The sequence below is a fragment of the Poecilia formosa genome, unplaced genomic scaffold (assembly GCF_000485575.1).
Source record: "Poecilia formosa unplaced genomic scaffold, Poecilia_formosa-5.1.2 Scaffold149, whole genome shotgun sequence".
NCBI classification, from domain to species: domain Eukaryota; kingdom Metazoa; phylum Chordata; class Actinopteri; order Cyprinodontiformes; family Poeciliidae; genus Poecilia; species Poecilia formosa.
The window spans coordinates 74,559-92,955 of NW_006800088.1; the positions used below are offsets into that span (position 1 = coordinate 74,559).

General features: G+C 37.9%; 3 protein-coding genes across 4 annotated transcripts in view; 2 read left to right on the forward strand and 1 right to left on the reverse strand.

The window, feature by feature from the left end:
• Positions 1-7,977, reverse strand: part of LOC103145998 (B-cell receptor CD22-like) — a 12,264-nt gene extending 4,287 nt beyond the window's left edge. Inside the window, exons 1-12 of the mRNA XM_016677174.1 lie at positions 7,842-7,977; positions 4,594-4,866; positions 4,232-4,507; positions 3,311-3,574; positions 2,392-2,514; positions 2,239-2,254; positions 2,039-2,124; positions 1,518-1,571; positions 1,357-1,413; positions 1,209-1,268; positions 913-969; positions 213-272 (exon numbers count right to left, since the gene is read on the reverse strand). Of these exons, the coding sequence (XP_016532660.1) occupies positions 213-272; positions 913-969; positions 1,209-1,268; positions 1,357-1,413; positions 1,518-1,571; positions 2,039-2,124; positions 2,239-2,254; positions 2,392-2,514; positions 3,311-3,574; positions 4,232-4,507; positions 4,594-4,866; positions 7,842-7,977 (1,462 nt within the window). The remainder of the gene's footprint in view (positions 1-212; positions 273-912; positions 970-1,208; positions 1,269-1,356; positions 1,414-1,517; positions 1,572-2,038; positions 2,125-2,238; positions 2,255-2,391; positions 2,515-3,310; positions 3,575-4,231; positions 4,508-4,593; positions 4,867-7,841) is intronic.
• Positions 7,978-8,438: 461 nt separating this feature from the next.
• On the forward strand, positions 8,439-13,139 carry LOC107837528 (uncharacterized). The gene is made up of 10 exons (XM_016677193.1): positions 8,439-8,497; positions 8,767-8,802; positions 9,039-9,690; positions 10,087-10,356; positions 10,848-10,916; positions 11,594-11,707; positions 11,873-11,965; positions 12,067-12,117; positions 12,208-12,246; positions 12,574-13,139. The coding sequence occupies exons 3-10, from the start codon at positions 9,639-9,641 to the stop codon at positions 12,615-12,617; spliced, it is 732 nt and encodes a 243-aa protein (XP_016532679.1). The 5' UTR covers positions 8,439-8,497; positions 8,767-8,802; positions 9,039-9,638; the 3' UTR covers positions 12,618-13,139.
• Positions 13,140-13,885: 746 nt separating this feature from the next.
• On the forward strand, positions 13,886-16,885 carry LOC103145911 (TSC22 domain family protein 4-like). 2 transcript variants are annotated; one of them, XM_007563567.2, is made up of 3 exons: positions 13,886-14,713; positions 15,189-15,234; positions 15,575-16,885. In XM_007563567.2, exons 1-3 carry the CDS (start codon positions 14,259-14,261, stop codon positions 15,743-15,745), a joined length of 672 nt encoding a protein of 223 aa, XP_007563629.1. In that variant the 5' UTR covers positions 13,886-14,258; the 3' UTR covers positions 15,746-16,885. The 2 variants fall into 2 exon arrangements, with proteins under 2 accessions (XP_007563629.1, XP_007563631.1); XM_007563569.2 differs by having other exon boundaries at positions 13,888-14,635.
• Positions 16,886-18,397: the final 1,512 nt, after the last annotated feature.

Here is an 18,397-nt window from a genome sequence, read left to right on the forward strand (position 1 = left end):
TTCACTACTTTACTCTGTAATAATAGTCTACTAAACTTATTGACGTCACAAGATTTCAAACTTGCAAAGTTGGAGGGAACTAAAGATTAGGATTAAGGTGATGACAAGGTGCCATTACAATTTAAATACTTTGAGTTCATCACCAATGATCTTTAAAATGGCAGTGACAAAACCTGGTCAGCAAACCGTGACAGGGGTTTTATTGGCAGTACCTGCAGCTTCTTTTTTCACATTAGCGTAAACAGTGCCCACTTCTGGACCGACACGAAGTCCTGTTGAGATGAAAACAAAAAGGAAAAAAATCAAAGATCAGATCAGCTGCAGAATGTAAGTTTGTATTAAAATATAATTAAGAACTACATATAAGTGCATACTTAGAAATCATTATGTTGTGCCAATTAAATATAAGACAGATAAAGTGAAAAAATAATAATTTAGCTCCTCTGCCTTTTCCCAGCGCTAATGACAGGAATACATCACTGAGTCAGAACCAGCCAATCAGACCCAGGAGGAGGGTCTTAGCGTTGTCAATCACTCTCTTGCTGCCACCAATGTTAATGCTAGTTAGCATAGCCACAGATGAAGGCGGATAACGTTTTTTTTTTAACAGTAAGTTGTTTTTCTACCATTGGCAGATTGAGCAGTACTGATTGACAGCACTAAGACCCTCCTCCTCCTAGCTCTGATTGGTTGTTTTTGACCAGAAATGGTGGATTTTTGCATAACACAATTGTAACACTGGGAAGAGGAGGAAGAGCCTAATCTTTTCCCAGATTATCTGTCAGACGTCATACTACCACAACATGGTGACGGTTATGAAAAACATATTTTTGTAAAAGTTAAATACTGCAGATTTAAGAACAGTTCTGACTCATGTTCTGATTCTGTAAACTGAATATGTTTGCGTCTTACTCTTTGTTCCAAAGTTTTTTACTTCAAGCAGAGAGTACCCATTGTCTATGGATTCATCTGCAAATAAAATATTGAATGATTATATATCTGTTGTTTATCATTAGGCTTCCTAATTGACCAATAAGTTGCATTTTTAACTTTAACAAATAATACTCTACCATTCCTTATGACATCACAACATTTGAATGACTAATTGAAACAAATGTCAGTTAAAGCATAAATAAGGATTAGAGGTTTAATAAATTAGATTAGTGAAAAGTTCATTCATCTCAGTGACTCAAATCAGCATGAATTACCTATAGCTGTTGTTCTCACATGTGACCAAAGAGCGCCCTCTTCTGGATCATGAGGACTCCCTGTTGAGATGAAAACCAAAGAACTGAAGGTTAAAATTCGTTCTGATTTCTGTTCCTCTGCCGTAAACTAAATATATTTCCATCTTACTCTTTGTCCCAGAGTTTTTTAATTCAGTCAGGGAGTACACGGTGTCGATGGATTTACCTGCAGAAAAAATATTTACAGGTTATATACGAATTGTTCATGATTAAACTTCCTAAGTGACCAACAGGTTGGCATCATTAACAACTTTAACAAAATTACTTTACCGTTCCTGTTGACCTCAGAGGTTCTGAGCGGCAAACCGAGGGAAGAATCGTTTACTGTAAAGAATAAATAAGGACAAGAGGGGTACAGTTATTTTCAATAAATTAGGATATTATTAAAATCTTAATTCATTCCAAAAACTCAGTTCACACACCAAGTAGATTCACTAAACACAGACTGATTGTTTAAAGACTTTTTTTCTATTAACTTTGACATAATTATATAATTGTACTAATGAAAACATGAGATTTCAGGTTAGAATATTTAATCAGACCACTTTAAAAACATACACTTAATGCAAAAATACACATTGATGAAAAGTATGTTTAATATCTGATAGGAGGTTTTTCTCAAAATCTTTAATTTGACAATGAAACCTCATTGGAACACATATTCAGTTTTGTTTTGTTTTTGGTTTTTTGTTTTTTTATGTGAATGAAAATAAGTTTAGCTTTGTTTATCTTCTATTTATTTAGTTGAGAAAAAAAAAACATAAATTATTCCAATGAATCTGCTCCCTAACCCTGAGGGGGGGAGGTGTACGTCTCACTCTGGTTGACTTCATGATTAGTGGTGAAGCTCTGACTGGGGCTCTGTGATGGAGTTAATCTAAAACAGAAGAAATGTGACCACTTTACTAGAAAAACAACCAGAAATTACTGATGAAGGTACAAAGAAAATATACTTTTAATAAAAAGAGACGATCAGATGTCATGTACTCACCTCATGTGCCCCAAATCTGTAGAAACAATTGAAAATAACTTCACTATTCAAATAGTTTTTTTGTTTTTTTTTTGTCACAACATTAGAATGCATCTTGATTGATTTAAAACACTTTAGATGATGAGCCTGATCCAGAAAAAACGTCTCTCTCACCTTTCATCTGTCTGCTGCGCCAAAACAAGAGCAGCAGAATGACGAGACTGACTCCACCGAGGAAAGCAACAACCAACAGCACAAATAATGAAGAGCCGACTGGACCGCTGGACTCGACGGACACTGGAAACATAAAACATGAAAAAGGAATTATGATTTTATCATCTCAAAAAAAGACATCTTAAAGATGATTAGAAATAAAATCTACAGCACATCCAAAAGCTTCTTTTAAATAAGGCAACAAAAGGCATGTTTCAAGATGGTAAGAGAAATGTAACTTATCACTGTAATGTATAATGACTGTATCTATATGTTTTAATGAGTGAAGAGGAGGATTTATTGTTAAAAGAAGCCTGCAGTACGGACTGTTAAGAAGCAACTAGAGTTAAAGGAGGAGATCTTCTGAATAATCTTAGTTTAAATGAAACAATGTGTTTCCTCTTCTCTCTCTGCCTGTCAAATTAATATCAATGAAGGTCTATTGCACAAAAACGATTCAGCAATCCTCTAAAAGCAATGCATATCATGGAAACGTGCAACTGTATACAAGAAATCACTGGGTTCTTGAGAAAATTCCTTTTTAATATTTATTTGTGAATAATTAAAATTATTAAAATTGTATTTCTCTGTTTTTTTGTTGTTGTTATAACAAAATCCAAATTATTTGCTGTAAGGCATATTTTTAATGGCTTGAAAAAATACAAATTTGGACTTTTGAGGATGATTCTCAGTTTCTGCTTTGTTCTTTCCAAAAACAACTGAATGTTTTGTTTTTTTTAATGTTGAAAAAAAATCATTATTTTGAATTGTATTTTGGACTTATTGGTCAGAATTTAGTCAGTGAAACTTGAAACAGATTGTGAAGCTGAGAGCAAAAAGTAAGAAACCAAAAACAAAGATGTTTACTAGAATAACTTACTGATGTGGATGGGATCACTGTAGTCTGTGTAGTAAACTGGTTCTCCTCTTCCTCCTCTGCACCAGTACAGTCCTTCCTCTGAGACGCTCACTTGTCCATCTGTCCATTCTCTGGTCAGAGGCTCGGAGGATTTTTCTCCTCTGTACCAGAAATATTTCCAACTAAATGATGATGATGACGATGTGTTTAGTGAGCAGGTCAGCGTCACGTTGCCTCCTACTGGTAGCTCTGTGCTGTCCGTACTCAGATGGGCCTTTGGTTTACCTGTTGGCGAGTTTAGCATAGAGACAACAAAAATATAAGAAACGGCATAGATGTGAGTCACGCATACAATTCTATACAGGAGACAGCTGGTCAACATATTCCATAAACTAGCATTTTCATATAAAGTATTTTAGTCTGTGAAGTTTGCATCTTATCAGCTGTGCTAAATTTGTTCACAATCTGAAACGGACCAATCAAACCTGGCCTGGATTATTCCAAGCAGGAAAGACACTGATTGAACTTTTTTGTCCTGTGACTAATTATTTCTCTTTGAGTCTACAGAAGGTGCTATTTGAGTTAGAAACACCACTGGAGGTGATGTTTGTTGTAATGAATGTCTCTCTCCTGCCCTGTTGCACGTCAGAGTCTGACCGACCCAAAAGGCAGTTCCTTCTCTGAATTCTTTTTCATCTTGCTCAACCTTTCCCAAAGCTTTTTACCCTCACATAAAATATAGACAATTAAAAATCTATGAAATTTTAACAAAAACCGCAGGTGTGTGTGTGTGAATCTGCGTCTGGTAATTTTTTGGCTAAGACGTGTTTGTTCTGCATTCACTGAAGTTACTCACAGAGGCTAGAGAATCCAGAAACTTAACTCAAGAGTAGCAAGTAGTAGTAGAAATCTTAGAAAACACATGAATTCAACATGGCGTACCTGATACGGACACTGAGATGGGTTCACTCCACTCTGTCGAAGAAAACCCGCCATCTTTGAGTAAAGACAGACACCTGTAATCTCCACTGTTTGACTCAGAAACACTGAAAGTCAAGTTTTTTTCATGCGTCATGTGTATAAACGACCCATCTCTCCTCCATTCATACGTCCACTCAGTGGTTTCTCCTCCATGGACCTCACATGTCAGACTGATCGTCTCACCACTGAACATCTGAGGCCAGTTTGGGTGTAGAGTCACAACAACCTTGTTGGAAACTGTTTAGATCAGACATGAAGAGAATCATGAAATCAGACAAGAAAAATCAGCATTGTTAGTTCTATTTTTATCTGAATGAACTCACAGGTTATTTTGATTGTAGTCCTGTTACTTAAATGACTTTGCTGGTTGCCTGTTTCGCTCACACCCTTGCATTGATAAAAACCTCCTTGTGTGACATTAATAATCTTGTTTTGTTGGTTATCATTTTTGATTTGAACGGGGAGAGTGTCCGCAGTCGATCTGAACCATCTGTATTTCCATCCAGCAGAGTTGTCCACAGAGCAGCTCAGCGCCACACTGCCCCCTACTAGTATAGTTGTTGGACCTGCTGTCAGAATGGCTCTGAGTCTGTCAGCTGTTATCAAGCACACAAAAATATGTTTTAAAAAATAACTTAAAAACACCAATATTGTTACAGCGGGTATTTGTATCATTCCTAATTTGTAAACTAATAAAACTTTACAATGATTGTCTCTTTAAGTCAATCATTGTAAAGTTCTGCCAGTTTGTACAGAAAAATAAAATAAAAAGTAATGGGTTGTTTTGTATTTGTTCCCTGTTATAATTTACAAATGGTGATAGCTTACAGAAATCTAAATTTAAGACATTTTTTATATTGCACATATGCTTTTATTGTAGAGGGAAAAAACATTCAAGTTTATAAATGCCATTGTTTTATGTACGTACATAAAAATGTATCTAATCTTCCAGCTTACAGGCATTTTGTTATAGTGGGACACAAACTGGAAACCTTGTTTAGGGGGTCAGATAACTAAACCTGTGTCAAAAGATAAATTGTGTTCAAATGTCGATAGGAATAAAAGTGAAGTTACCTTGAGCCTGTCCACAGCAGATGAAGATGATCCACACTAAAGTAAATGTTGAAAATTTTATACGAAAAAAGTTAAAGCAAAACAACAGAAGGCGTCTGTTTTATATGTCCAGTCTGTCCAATGTCGATCAGATATTCTGTTTATTAAATGTTTTTAAGAAAACAATTTAATATTTTCTCGTTCCAAGAGATCAGAATTTAGCCAGTTTCTGTTGCGCAACAGTTTTTTGTCTACAAAGGTCACGGCACGGTTTAGAAGTACTGCCCAGCCATGAAAAATATAATTTAATTATTAAAAAGAAACAGGTTTATCAACACTGTTCTGTTGACAAAAGTTGACAAACATTTAACATACTCTGCAATAATTAAAATGAGAAAGCAAAGTGATGTACTTACTCTGTATGTCCAGAATGTAATATAAAGTGTGTTTCTTCCTCATTTGTAAACCAGATAATTCAGCCTTTTTAAAGTGTTTCAGCCAAGTGCTGCAAAGAGAAAACCCACAGAAGACAAGAAATTAGTTTCAATTCAGACTGAGATCAGACCCCCGTCTCTGTATTAGGCTTTGCCACAGAGTAAAATGTCATACTTCCTGTCCAATACCGAGAAGTCTATAGCCATGGTAATGAAAAAACACCCGTTTATTTATTTATTTTTTTTGTAAAATGGATTGCATAGTTGTTGCCTACTAAGCAAAAAAATAGTTACTTGAACCACAAAATATAACGAAACCACAACGGTGCATTAGCCGAAGATGAAAATCTTGATATATTTTGCATCTTGATTTTCAAGCAAGCAACCATCTTCTACATGACCACATTAGTCTTTCAAAGTGCTGTGCAGGAAGTATGGTTAGCTCTGCTTTGCACAAAGTTTCTGTTTGTGTAATTCTTATGAGGTCTAAAGGCTGTTCCACGTACATTGTGTAAATGTCACTGTACATAACTAATGCTGAGCTGCAGTAACCAGCTACAATCGAGCAATCACAAAAACTGGCAGTCGCTTTTTTTGAACTAGTTGTTTTAATTCAGCCCAGTTTGAAGATTTTCAAAGATGAATGGCTTAAATGACTTTTCTAGTCATTTGGAAATGAATTTCTGGTGTATTGCGTTTTGATTGCGTTTTAACCCAACTGGGCTTGAGTTCAAGTTTATGAGTGGTGGTCACAGATTTATCTTCCTGGATTTTCTTTCACCTACTTTGTATCTAAGTCTGTATGGCTTTGTCATCATCAGGAATCTGGCTGGAGTCATACCAGAATGGCTAAGACACCATAAGTGTCTCATTTAGCTGCAGTCAAAAACAAAAGTTGATACTTTGAAAAATTATTCTTGAGTTTTCATGGGACCACAAACATGAGCCTTCTTGAGTCATACGTTCCACTCATCAGATTCAAGGAACCGTGGGACATTTTGATTTGCCCCGCCATCTAGTGGCTATTGATGGTGGTGAGCACAAACGGGAAAAGGTCCCAAAAACCGGCCGATGTTGGCTACTTTTCATGGCCAAACCGAAAAACTACTTAACTGCGCATGGTTTCAGTGCAGGCCATGCTGTGTTATGAGCATATTAGATCAGCCATCTGGAAAAGTAGAATTTTTTTTAAAGGAGGCAATTAGATCCCAGTGTTTTCAGTGACACTTTCTGACTGAAATTAATATTAAAGGAATAATCCACTTTGTCTCTGACTCTCCAGCGCTACAAGCCACTTACCATGCTAAGCTGAGGATACTAGCATCCTGAAAGTAAGCAGCAAAGTCAGATTAAATTGAGGCTTGGAACAAAACAGAAATAATGACCAGGTGTGAAACGCAGGATGAGATCATGATTATGTCTTCAACCACATTCTCGCATACAGTCAGATAAATATTCTTTGTGCAGCAGGTGTAAGATTGTGTCAACTGTGGTGTGCAGTCTAGATGACCACAATCTTGACAACAAACAATAGCAGAGAGTCCGTCTCACTTTGCTCCAATTTATGTGTCACTGACAGTTTCAGTAGCCTAAAGGTGTTAAACATCTCAGAGGTGAATTTGGGTCTATTTAAAGGTTTGTTCTAACTCAAACCTCTTCACACCTCTAATGCAGAATGGAAGAATGTCTTCACACCTCCAGCGCTTCAGCTCTGAGAGCATTTAGTTTAAACCCAACAAATATCACACTTCTATTGTTGTGGACAGTTTTTGTGACTGTCAAGTAAAGTTTTGTCTTACACTTCACTAAAACTAATACTTGTTGATACTTGGATGTATCCGGCTTCTCGCCCAAGGACTGCTGGAGAAAAGGCACTGGCCTGCATGGATAAGTGAGTTAATACAATAGTTGGATGGATGTTTAGATTAAAGGACTAGTATTTCAATAAAACAACTTTCTTACACGGTTCTTGCACACCAGGTTGATATTTGTGGAAGATGTAGACGTGATGACGCAGTGACAGTAGCAATGGTGGTTTGAGTTTGTTCTGTAACTGGGGGGAACATCAATTTGATTCCTGCTACGTCCGACTCTGTCGTCGCATCCTCCAGCAGAAGGCCAGGTGGCAGCCTCGCTTCTGTCAGACCGGCCCAGTAGCTTGTCATCATCAACATGCGAATGTGTGCATGAGTGGGAACGACTGGTTTCATTGTAAAGCATCTCTGAGAACCAGTTTTTTTAGCTGCTGTGCTTTTGATTTAAGCATAATTTAGATTGGACTCATGACACCTCATAAAATATAAAGAAAGGTAAAACACCACCCTGCTTGTTTTTGCTGGGAATTATATAAATAACATGTTGAAATAGATTGAGGCAACACAACACTAATAATTATGAAGTTAATGCACTCTGTTTAAGTTTTTCGTCAGCTTCATTCAGATCATGCGCGAATTTATGCAAAACGCTCAAGCATGCGGTGGGGGATGAGGGAGGGGGATATGTTTACTATTAATTTTCCAGAATGACTCATAGGGGCTGCAAAATGTGTGAAGCGCTCGGTGATTAAATGAAGTCTGTGGTTCACAGTTTCTTTTTAAGACAAATGAAGTCATCAGAGGCAGCAGAGGCAGATATTGCTGGTGTCATTCTGATATAAAAACTGGCCCTGAGTAGCAGAGTGTTTATTTGTCAGACAGAAACGGGATGGTACAGATTTGGTTATACGCACTGTTCCTAACTTGTGAGTAAAAGATAGTTTTTGTTTTCTTTGTGGATCTTAGTTTTTTTTTTTTTATTATTATCTCAATTTGTATCATTTTAAAAGGGTCACTATTTTTTTTTCCAAGAAGTCTTGATGTATGAGCAATATTTTGAAAAATGTGAAACCAAACTGGAACAATGTTCAAATTCAAAAATGTATATATGAATATCAATCATGTAATGAGAAACCTGTATTCTTTTTGGTTTCATTTGGACTTAATCCTACATTTTCTTCTTTTTTTTTTTAAGTGTTTGGTCCATTCATTGGCTATGGATCTGTCCAAGGTAAGTGCTGACCTTTGCATTTAACTCTCAGTTTATTCATCATTAGTTTATTCAGTAGGTAAATGTTTTGTTCTCCAATGGCCAGAATGTTAAGGAAACCAGAAATCTGAGTCTGGAAAAGAATGACATTTTAAAATAAACAATTTGTTGGAACATAGAAAGCAACACTTAAAAGCTTATCTCAGGTAAAAAGGTCAACTTTATGTATTTATTTTCTTTGTTTGCCAACTGAGCAGCAAAGGTGCTGCAGGCCTCACTCAGAGCAGACAGCAGGCGAGTACCAGCGGGTGGCAGTGTGACCCTGACCTGCTCTGTGGACGCATCTGCAGACTGGAGATACGACTGGTTCAAAAGACAAACATCAGAATATTCTAAATCTTTCATGATAAAAAGTGGAACAGCAGAACAGAATATTACTATTTCAGAAGAAGGCACCTACTACTGCAGAGGAGGAAGAGGAGATCCAGTTGTTTTCACAGAGGACAGCAACACAGTTACGATTGACAAAATAAGTTAAGTGTTTTGTCCGTAAAACAAACAATGCGTATCACACACAACACCAACTTCCACCTTGAGTTCTTTTCAGTAATTCATGTTTTTCACCTTCAGAAAGACATTTGAAGACAGCAAGGATAACACAAAATCCCAGCTGGATCAAAATATTTATCGGAGAGAGGATCAGTCTGACGTGTGTCATCTCAGACGGTGACGGCGCTCAGTGGGAATACGAATGGAGAACGACGAGCTTGGAAAGCTTAACGAAAATCACTGGAGACTGGGTCTTTTACACATCCATTTCCAGTGCAGGTGACTACTATTGCAGAGGGAAACAGAAGATGGACTTGCATCCCACAATGTGGAGTTATCCCATCAGACTGACTGTGCATTGTAAGATGTTTTTTCTTTTTACTCCGAGTTATTATTTATCCATTTATATAATAAATCTAAAACTCCAGCTCACTGTCCTTGATTTAGGTCGGATTATGTAGGCAATAATACTGAAAATACAGAATTATTTGAAATTGGCTGTAAAAAAAAACAGAAAAAAGAGGTCAGCATTGAGTTAATAAGTAATTTTCTAATGATGCCTTCATTAATTACAAGGAGAAAAGTTATAGACATTATTAGTAATGACTGAGGATGGATGTGGCTAGAGTGAAACTATGCTTCAGTGGTTACTTTCTTTGAATGTAAAATGTACATTTAGAATATGTAATTGAAACTTTAAAATCAAAAGGTTTCATACCACTTTTTTTTAACTATATATTTCTCCGACATAAACAGCAAGCAAGCCAAAGGCAACGCTAAATGTTGACTTGTTAAGTGGGAGTGGATATTGGGATCTGACCTGCTATGTGGATACATCACCGTCTACCTGGAAATACTTCTGGTATATGGGTGAAATACCCTCTGAAATCAAGCCCGGACAGGATGCTGCTGCGAGCAACAAACAAATCCTTGTCTCCCAGAGAGGACTCTACTGGTGCAGAGGGGGGAGAGGAGAGCCAGTTTACTACACAGAGTTCAGTGAGCCAATGAAAGTCGGCACAAACCGTAAGTTTCCATTTGGCACAAGCAAACAACTTCATGAATCCAGTTGTGCTTAAGCTAATTCAGGCACACACAAAAACGTGATAGTCATCGTATTATCTTGGGTTTGGCACTGTATACGCTGGGAAAGTTAGGACCATATACATGTCCGTGAAAGCCAGCATGCCTAGGTGGGCCCCATGTGGGGGAAAGGAGGGCTGATATATGGGTCCCATATGGGTTTGTCCGCGGGTTCCACGATGGCCCCACATGGGTTTGCCCATGTAGGGCCACAGCCCACATGGGCCTCACATGGGCCCTAAATGGACAAACCCATGTGGGCCACCACCATATAGGGCCCATGTAGGGCCCATGTGGGCTCTGGCCCTACACGGGCAAACCCATGTGGGACCCATATGGTCTGCCTTCCTTTTCCCCACATGGGGCCCACCTAGGCATGCTGGCTGGTTTGTTGAAGTAATTTTCCCTGTGACTTTTACCACACGCCACAACAGATGAGTCGGAGTCAGCAGCAGACCCAGTAACTCCTCCTACCAGCGTAACTCGTCCGCCATGTGAAAAAGGTGAGCAACGCCATGCGTAGCTAATGACATGCTAGTTAGCATCAGTGCAGAGGTGCTTCCGGGACTTTTCTCTCTCTTGTTGTTTAACATTACACAACAAAAGTGAAATATTTGCTATTGACAGAAATTCAGACAAATCATTATAAAATAATGGTAATTAAAAAATAAGAATAATAATAAAAAAAAAGCTTCTTGTCTAAATCGGAGGCTGGACATTTGGAAACTCACGAGCATGCTATGTGAGCTTACGAGAAAAGCCCAATCAGATGTAAATTGTTTTTTTTTTTATCATTGGTTTGTTGTAATGTAAATGTTGCATAGTTATAAATGTGTATTTAGTGTCTGTTATTTTATATTTCAAGAATGTTTGGAGAATTTTTTTAATTTTTGCAATGTAAAACAGGGTGTAAGATATGGCTTTTAGTACATGTTTTACATCTGAATTTATTCTTGCCTTGTGCATGCATATTTTACTAGCAGTAAATATTGTGCTAGTATCAGCATTGGAGTAAAGGCAGCAAGACAGTTGCAAGTGTTTAAAGTTAATAATGTGAAGCTTTTGATGAACCAGTTAAAGGCTAGAAATGTGGTGACAGGTGTGGGAAGTGGGGCCCAGTTTGATGTTTCATCATGGGGCCCATACAGTGCCAGTGTTAACGAGTGATGTGCTGTTATAGAGGGAAGCGGCTCACTTGTCTCTTCGCCACTGATGACGGGGATGGTTTGTGGAAATCTCCTACTCTGTGGAAGTCTGGTTTTGCTGTTTATATTTTTGCTCAGAAAAATTAAAGGTAAGAATTTCAAAATTAATAATCCCACAGCCGTATTTCATGATCTCAATGTCGCCAAGACCTCTCCTCACAGATCTACGTTGTAACATCGTTCTGAATTCCTTAATTTTGAAGAATAATTTTAACATAACAAACAAATACGTTCTGTTCCTGTTCAATCTCCAGAGCTTTCTTCACGTTTGGAATCCAGTCGAGCCTCTGGTGAAAAACATACAGCCGACCTAGATCCAGACAGTCCGTACAGTCATCTTACCCATGGTCAGGCCTGAATAATGAATTTACAACATGGCTGCTGTTTACTGCCTGGAAAAATACTTTTTTTTCCCCACTATGCTAAAGATCTTAATTTTACCCTGTAGGCGACATAGCTATCTACGAATCCATCCCCCCAAGCAGAACTCTTGACACTGGTACAGTATACACCTTGATTCATGTAGAAATATTAGCAAATGTAATACCATGACTGCCTGATGTGTTTAAATGTTACATTAATGTTTCAGGGGAAGCAGCTGGAGATCACAGTGTAATGTTTAATAAGTGTAAGTGTAATAAGTGTAAGTTTAATTACCTTATCTGTGTGAATAAAAACATGAAAATACACATAATCACATTTTAATTAAAGACGCTAATAATAAGTACACATTGGAACAGGGTAATATAGCTACTGAACGACTTGAATGATTTTAAACCTAGATTCCAGTAATTACATCAGAATTACCTGCAAATATGTCTGCAGTGCAACACTGACAGTAAAACTGAGTAAATGCTTTTAATATTTCAGTCAAGACATTTTGGTTATTTCCTTTACTTTATTCATTCTGTTTGCTTATTGTGTCCATAGCAGCTTACTTTGTGGTGTGTTTCAGGTCCAGGAGAAAAAGGAGTGGCACATGCATCTGTTGTCCTTTAAAATCACCAAGACATTTTTTCAGCTTTATAAAAACCTGCATAATCTGGATGTAATTTAATCACCGCTCATAAAATCAGTTAGAAATCAAGCTTTTGTAATTGATCATTTATAATGTATTGCTTATGAAAATGGCAAGTAGAAATAGAAAGCAAACCATATATGCTTGTCTTTGAATAACAACCTCCTCCTCCTGTATTCCCCTGCTTTATAAATGCAACGCTTTGCTTTAAATGCCATTAAAGTAAATGACTGTGACTTTTTGACCTCTCTGCCTACACTTACAGGCCGGAAACGATCACATGACTTGAACACAACACAGACAGAACGGCAGCACTCTGTCCATGTAAACAACACTGTAAAAGTCTGAGACCACTAATATCAAGTTATGTGGAGGGCCTGCTTTACACTTTTGCAAGCTTTGCATACAAAACCAAATCAGCTCAGTGGGGATAGGGAAAGCCTAGACACAAGCAGGCACCATCAATGAAAAAAATTAAATAAAATCTTGATCAGGGTCCGATACAAAGGATTGGATAAGAACACATTTTATTTAAGTTTGCAGCAGGAATGAAGACTTGATCAGGAAGGACAAACTCAAGATACCCTCAAAGTCAGACAGGTGAAAGAGCCAAGAAAATAATTATTTTGACCATATGGTCACTAACTAATTTCTTTATATCCTTCCAAGTTGGATGAGCTACATGCAAATTTCTATGTAGCTGGCAATGAACCTTTCTTTACTTTCTCACGATCAAAAATCCTGTGGGGTTTTCTATTAAAAAAAAAACAAAAAACCTTCAGTTTATCTTTGATTATTTACCCTTTTGCCTCGGGTCATGCTCAACCTGATTTCACTGATGAACACATTGGAAAGCACCTGCTTACCTCTTGTACTGCTGAAGTACAAGAGAAAGGCATCATGATATTTTTAAAAATAAGAGCTGTCACAATGGGTTTCACCTTATTGTGTTGTGTTGTGCAGACGTATTACAGACCAAGGTGCAAACCCTGGACAACGGTTCTCTCATTGGCTCGGACTGAAGGTTGCTGATGTGTACATGCCTTTGTTGATTCAAGTAACACTTGAATCAGATAAAGACAAACCCTAAAGATTTGAATTTGTAACAGTCTGAAGTACTGGCAAGATATCAGGCTCTGACTGACTGACAGAATGAATGAGGGTCTGTCTGTGTGTGTAGGCAGAGCATAATGCCTCTGCAGCCCTCTGATTGGCTGAAACAATGAGTGGGAAGGGGCTGGAATGAGGCAATGGCCAACCAGAGACCAGACTGAGTGGGAGTGGGACAGAAAGTCCTGTTGGGAGAAATACTCTCTAAAGAGTTTCAGTCTGAAGTCAACATCTGGATATCCTGAGATGACCAGCTGGTTCTGAATGAGTGTCAGCCAATCAGGCTCTGAAAAGAGGCCAAGAGTTGATGATGGCGTCACAATGAAGACTCACCAATAAGAAAAAAAAACTTGTTCTGGCTTTAAATACCACTCGATGGGTAAGCACTTGTCTGATTGAATGCTTATTTCACTGCAAGGACTTTGATTGTCTGGACTATTTTTAAACTGGAAATGATGTAGCTGGGTCCTGATTGGTGAGTCCTGCTGGCAGAGGCCAATGACTGACAGAAGATGTCCATGAGCGTAAAGAAAAAGAAGTCATCCTCTGTGCTTTCTGACGCCGCCTCTCATAATCATTCTCAGCGCTATCCTTCTTCGACCCCTCCACTACCTCTCAGGTCTCTGCAACTCGTTGCTAGGCAACCACAGGCACCTGTTGTGCTGCGGGAGCATAAGAAGGCCAAAGGCCAGGCTTCGGCAATCAGGGAGTCCTGGCCGCGCGCCTCAGCAACAGCCCACCACAGATCCCTGACCCCACCCTCCAGAGCGCATTCAGTTGCAGAAACTCGGCAGCGGCCCTCCAGCATACCAAGATCAGACATCGTCTCAATAGCTCCGGCCGCCTCTGTGTCCCAGAATCCTCTGCTTCCTGCAGCCTGTCCTCATCGGTCAGTTCCTGCTAGAGCTACGCCCAATGGGCGAGGTTCCGATTTAACCATGATGTCACTACTGCTGTTTTACCACAGGTAACCATGGGGATCAAATGGTGCAGGTAACAGCAAATTTACTAGGGGTAGCATGTCTTAGACTAAAATGCACATTCACACTCATTATTTACCAATGTTAAATTGATTACCTTTATTGGGAAAGGCTACATAATTCAACATCATAGTTTTGTTTCTGACTTTCTTGGGTACAAGAAGCCGTCTGCCATATGACTTCATGAAAAATCTGCAATAAGTTTTTACGTAATTCAAATTGTGTTGTTTGAATCACTGACGGTGCATCGTGTATGATCACTTTACCTCAAAGAACAACAACTCGCATGCATCATGAAAACCTCAACATGCTATGACATCTATTTCCATATTAAGTAACTTCTGATCATTACTTTAGGCCTTGAAAATGGCACAAGCTGGATCCTATATCCATCTACAGCCGTTACTTTGTCACCCTTGTTCACCTCGCCTGTATCTATTTCACCTGTGCATCTCTTTGCAGTTCTTCCAGTCTTTTGGGCATTGACGGTAAAATTGAGCAGGCAATGGTAAGTCTTCCTGCTTTTGATTCGACCTGTTTGCCACCGGTTTGAATTTTACCTCAAAAGCCACACTTAACTAATTTACATTGCTGAATCCGGTTTAACCACTGTAGTCACAAACTATTACTCTAACTGTGCGATGTTCAAGCAGCACCCTCTGCTGGAAGATGCAGATTGACACACCTGCACTTCATGTAACATTTGGAAGACAGAACGCTGACTTTTTTTTTTTTACCTCTTTCTGTCTTCACCTGCCCACCCTCCTTTTTTAAATTATATAATACATTTTTTTACATCGTTTCATCTTTCTCTAAATTTACACATCTGTTTCTGCTCGTCTCCTCAGGATCTGGTAAAGAGTCACCTGATGCTGGTGGTGCGTGAAGAGGTGGAGCTTTTACGAGAACAACTGAGAGAACTGCAGGAGAGGAACCAGCAGCTGGAGAGAGAAAACCACATCCTGAGAACGCTGACCCACAACATCTACTCGCCAACAGGACACAGAATATCTCAATAATATTCTCATGGACAATCACAGTGTTCTCTTGGACGCATATACAGTCTGAAATTAATTGGGTAGTAACAGTTTCCTTATCTGAAGTAGAAAATGTCATGCAGTAAACAACTGATAGAGTATTCAGATGATGGAAGGCTAACAGCTAGTCAGATAAAAGGCTAGTCCACTTTTCAGCTGATATTAAACTGGTACGCTAGTACGATACAGTGCGACAATGTCAAATTTTAACTTTTTGCACTGTCACTGATACATTCATTGCTTAATGTGAAGATCAGCTGGAATTTGTAAATGAGGAAAAAACAGTAATCTCTAAAGGGTTTTAGCGTTGCCTGGAAAAGCACTGGAACATACTATGTCTTATGTCATTGTGCAGCTTGTCCTCAAATCTAAAACCAGAAGTTCACTCTACTTTTGTCAGAATTAGATTAACGGAGTGTGCTGATGATTCACAGCCCAGGTAATTTTTGCATGTTGAGACAAATACAGTTCAGAACGGCAACAAACTTTACAACAGGGTAATGCAAAACTCTGAAGGGTTAATAACCACTAACATTTTGCTGCTTCCTACTTTTACAACCATTTTAATTTTCAGCATGATTGTTATAACTGGCTCAAATTAAGATGACTTCCTGTAATCTGACGTTCTCTTGGACTTTCTACAAACTCAGAGCAATACAACATCTGTCCAGAGCAGATAAACATCACAGAACCTGACTTAAAAAAAAATCTGAACCATCCCTTGACAAAAATTGATCCATTTCCAGGTGAATGGAAGACCAACCTACAGCTACCCAGTGACAAACTTTTTCTGCATTCTTTAGATTTGCTTTCAAATCAACTTGTTTATGAAATTCTCATGACTCACTGAACTCAAACAAACCTAAAAATGACAGAGAAACTCTGAAACTTCATGTGCTGTTTTTAATAATTACATGTCAATAGTTTAGCTTACCACCCTCATGTACAGGGGAAAAGTTCACAACACCTGAATGAGTGCTTGGTGCTAAACCAACTGTGTTGTCATGGTAACATGTTTGACAGACTCACATTTTGACAGCAGGACTTGTTGCTGCTGCTGCTAGAAAGACAATGATTATAAAGAACTATAATATATAAATAAATTAATGAAGTATAATTATCCAGCTGGGTTATGTCTGTTTATTTTTTTTTGTTTTCTTTTTTGATCATCTTTTGTGATTTTGTAATGATCAGAAATTCAAGTAGAAAGTTTTGCCTCTCTGTGATCCTGAAATATTACCAAATGGTCTGGAGTTTGCATAATGAAAACAATAGAGGATATGTGTTATTTAAGTCCAGATTAACCTTTTGTGGTAATGAACATGCTGAAACAGGAATTACGTAAATTCTCATGATTTGATATCAAGTTATTATACAAATTTAGCTTAGAAAATGTTTCTTGAGCTCTGATTTTAAATGATGCTGAGCTCCACTTCAAACAAGCATGAAGGGATTTGTCAGTGAAAGATCAAACTCAAAGTAATTAAAGTAGTGTGGGATTATCCTGATTGAATCTCATTCATCAACATTTGTGTCACGAACACTAAGTGTATTTCGAAATTGTCGCTTTTAAAACTTATGCAATTCTGATATTTAAGTGAGACATTAGACATTTTAATATTCTAACTCATTAAACAACACTTATCTAGTTCTGCAGTTTTCTTTTGAAGAAAAGAAAACATCTTCACATTTACTTGCCAATTTTTCACAGATTATTTTACATGGTATCGGTCTTCAAAAAGTAGTTTTGACCTGTGGTGCTTTGTGACATCAACAGCTGTGACATAACCACTCTCATTGCATGCTGGGATATGACACTCATCAGAATCATCAGGACAGAGCACAGAGAAAAGAGGCACTGTAATCTGTAATCCAGAAAGCTCTGCCCCCGATCACGATACAGAAACTCAAACAAATCGAATCTGGAAAACGCAGATTAAGATTCAATCTGTGTGTGTTTCTCCTACTGGGAAAGGACATGTAGCCATGACAACTGGAAAGATGCTGTGGCGAATATCTGACATAAACTTGCTCAGCTTTAAAAAGAAAACAAAGAGCCTGGACATCTAGTTAAAGTTTGGTTCACTTCACTTTCTCCAGAACTCTTCAGGAGAACTTTAGGAGCCTCAAGATGAGTTCTTTATTTATATTTATATTTATTTATTTATTTACGTTAGTTAGCATGTCACTCTTTATCTACATGAATGGTTATTAATATTTAGTTGAAACAAGCTACTCCTTTCATAAAAAAAGAACTATTTATAGGAACTTAAGGATTTGAACCAGAACAGAGAGGAACATGTGGCATTGTTCATTCAAAGGTGATTTGATGCATGTTCATTGAAACAATAAAACAGTTGTGCATGGCTGGCTGGATTTAAGGAGAATGGAGCTAATAATAAAAAAATAAATAAGAAAAACAACTTCTTTGTTTTCTTTTTTGTTTGTTTGGTTTATGTATAATCCTCTGGTAAAACTTAAAATTTATTGTTTAACAATTAATGTACATATGATTATTTAAAAAAAACCACACACACACTTTGTGATTTATTTAGGAATAAAACAGGAAAGGAACATGTCCGACTGACTAATCAGTCAACTGATAAAACTTCCTCTGAATAATTTCACACTGAA

Excerpts from the sequence above, each read along its gene's own strand:
- LOC107837528 (XM_016677193.1), top strand. The coding sequence starts at position 9,639 with ATGGACTTGCATCCCACAATGTGGAGTTATCCCATCAGACTGACTGTG. Across the intron at positions 9,691-10,086 it reads CATCAGACTGACTGTGCATT|CAAGCAAGCCAAAGGCAACG; the intron begins GTAAGATGTTTT and ends CGACATAAACAG. Across the intron at positions 12,247-12,573 it reads CAGTGTAATGTTTAATAAGT|GTCCAGGAGAAAAAGGAGTG; the intron begins GTAAGTGTAATA and ends GGTGTGTTTCAG.
- LOC103145911 (XM_007563567.2), top strand. The coding sequence starts at position 14,259 with ATGTCCATGAGCGTAAAGAAAAAGAAGTCATCCTCTGTGCTTTCTGAC. Across the intron at positions 14,714-15,188 it reads CTACTGCTGTTTTACCACAG|TTCTTCCAGTCTTTTGGGCA; the intron begins GTAACCATGGGG and ends ATCTCTTTGCAG. Across the intron at positions 15,235-15,574 it reads GTAAAATTGAGCAGGCAATG|GATCTGGTAAAGAGTCACCT; the intron begins GTAAGTCTTCCT and ends TCGTCTCCTCAG.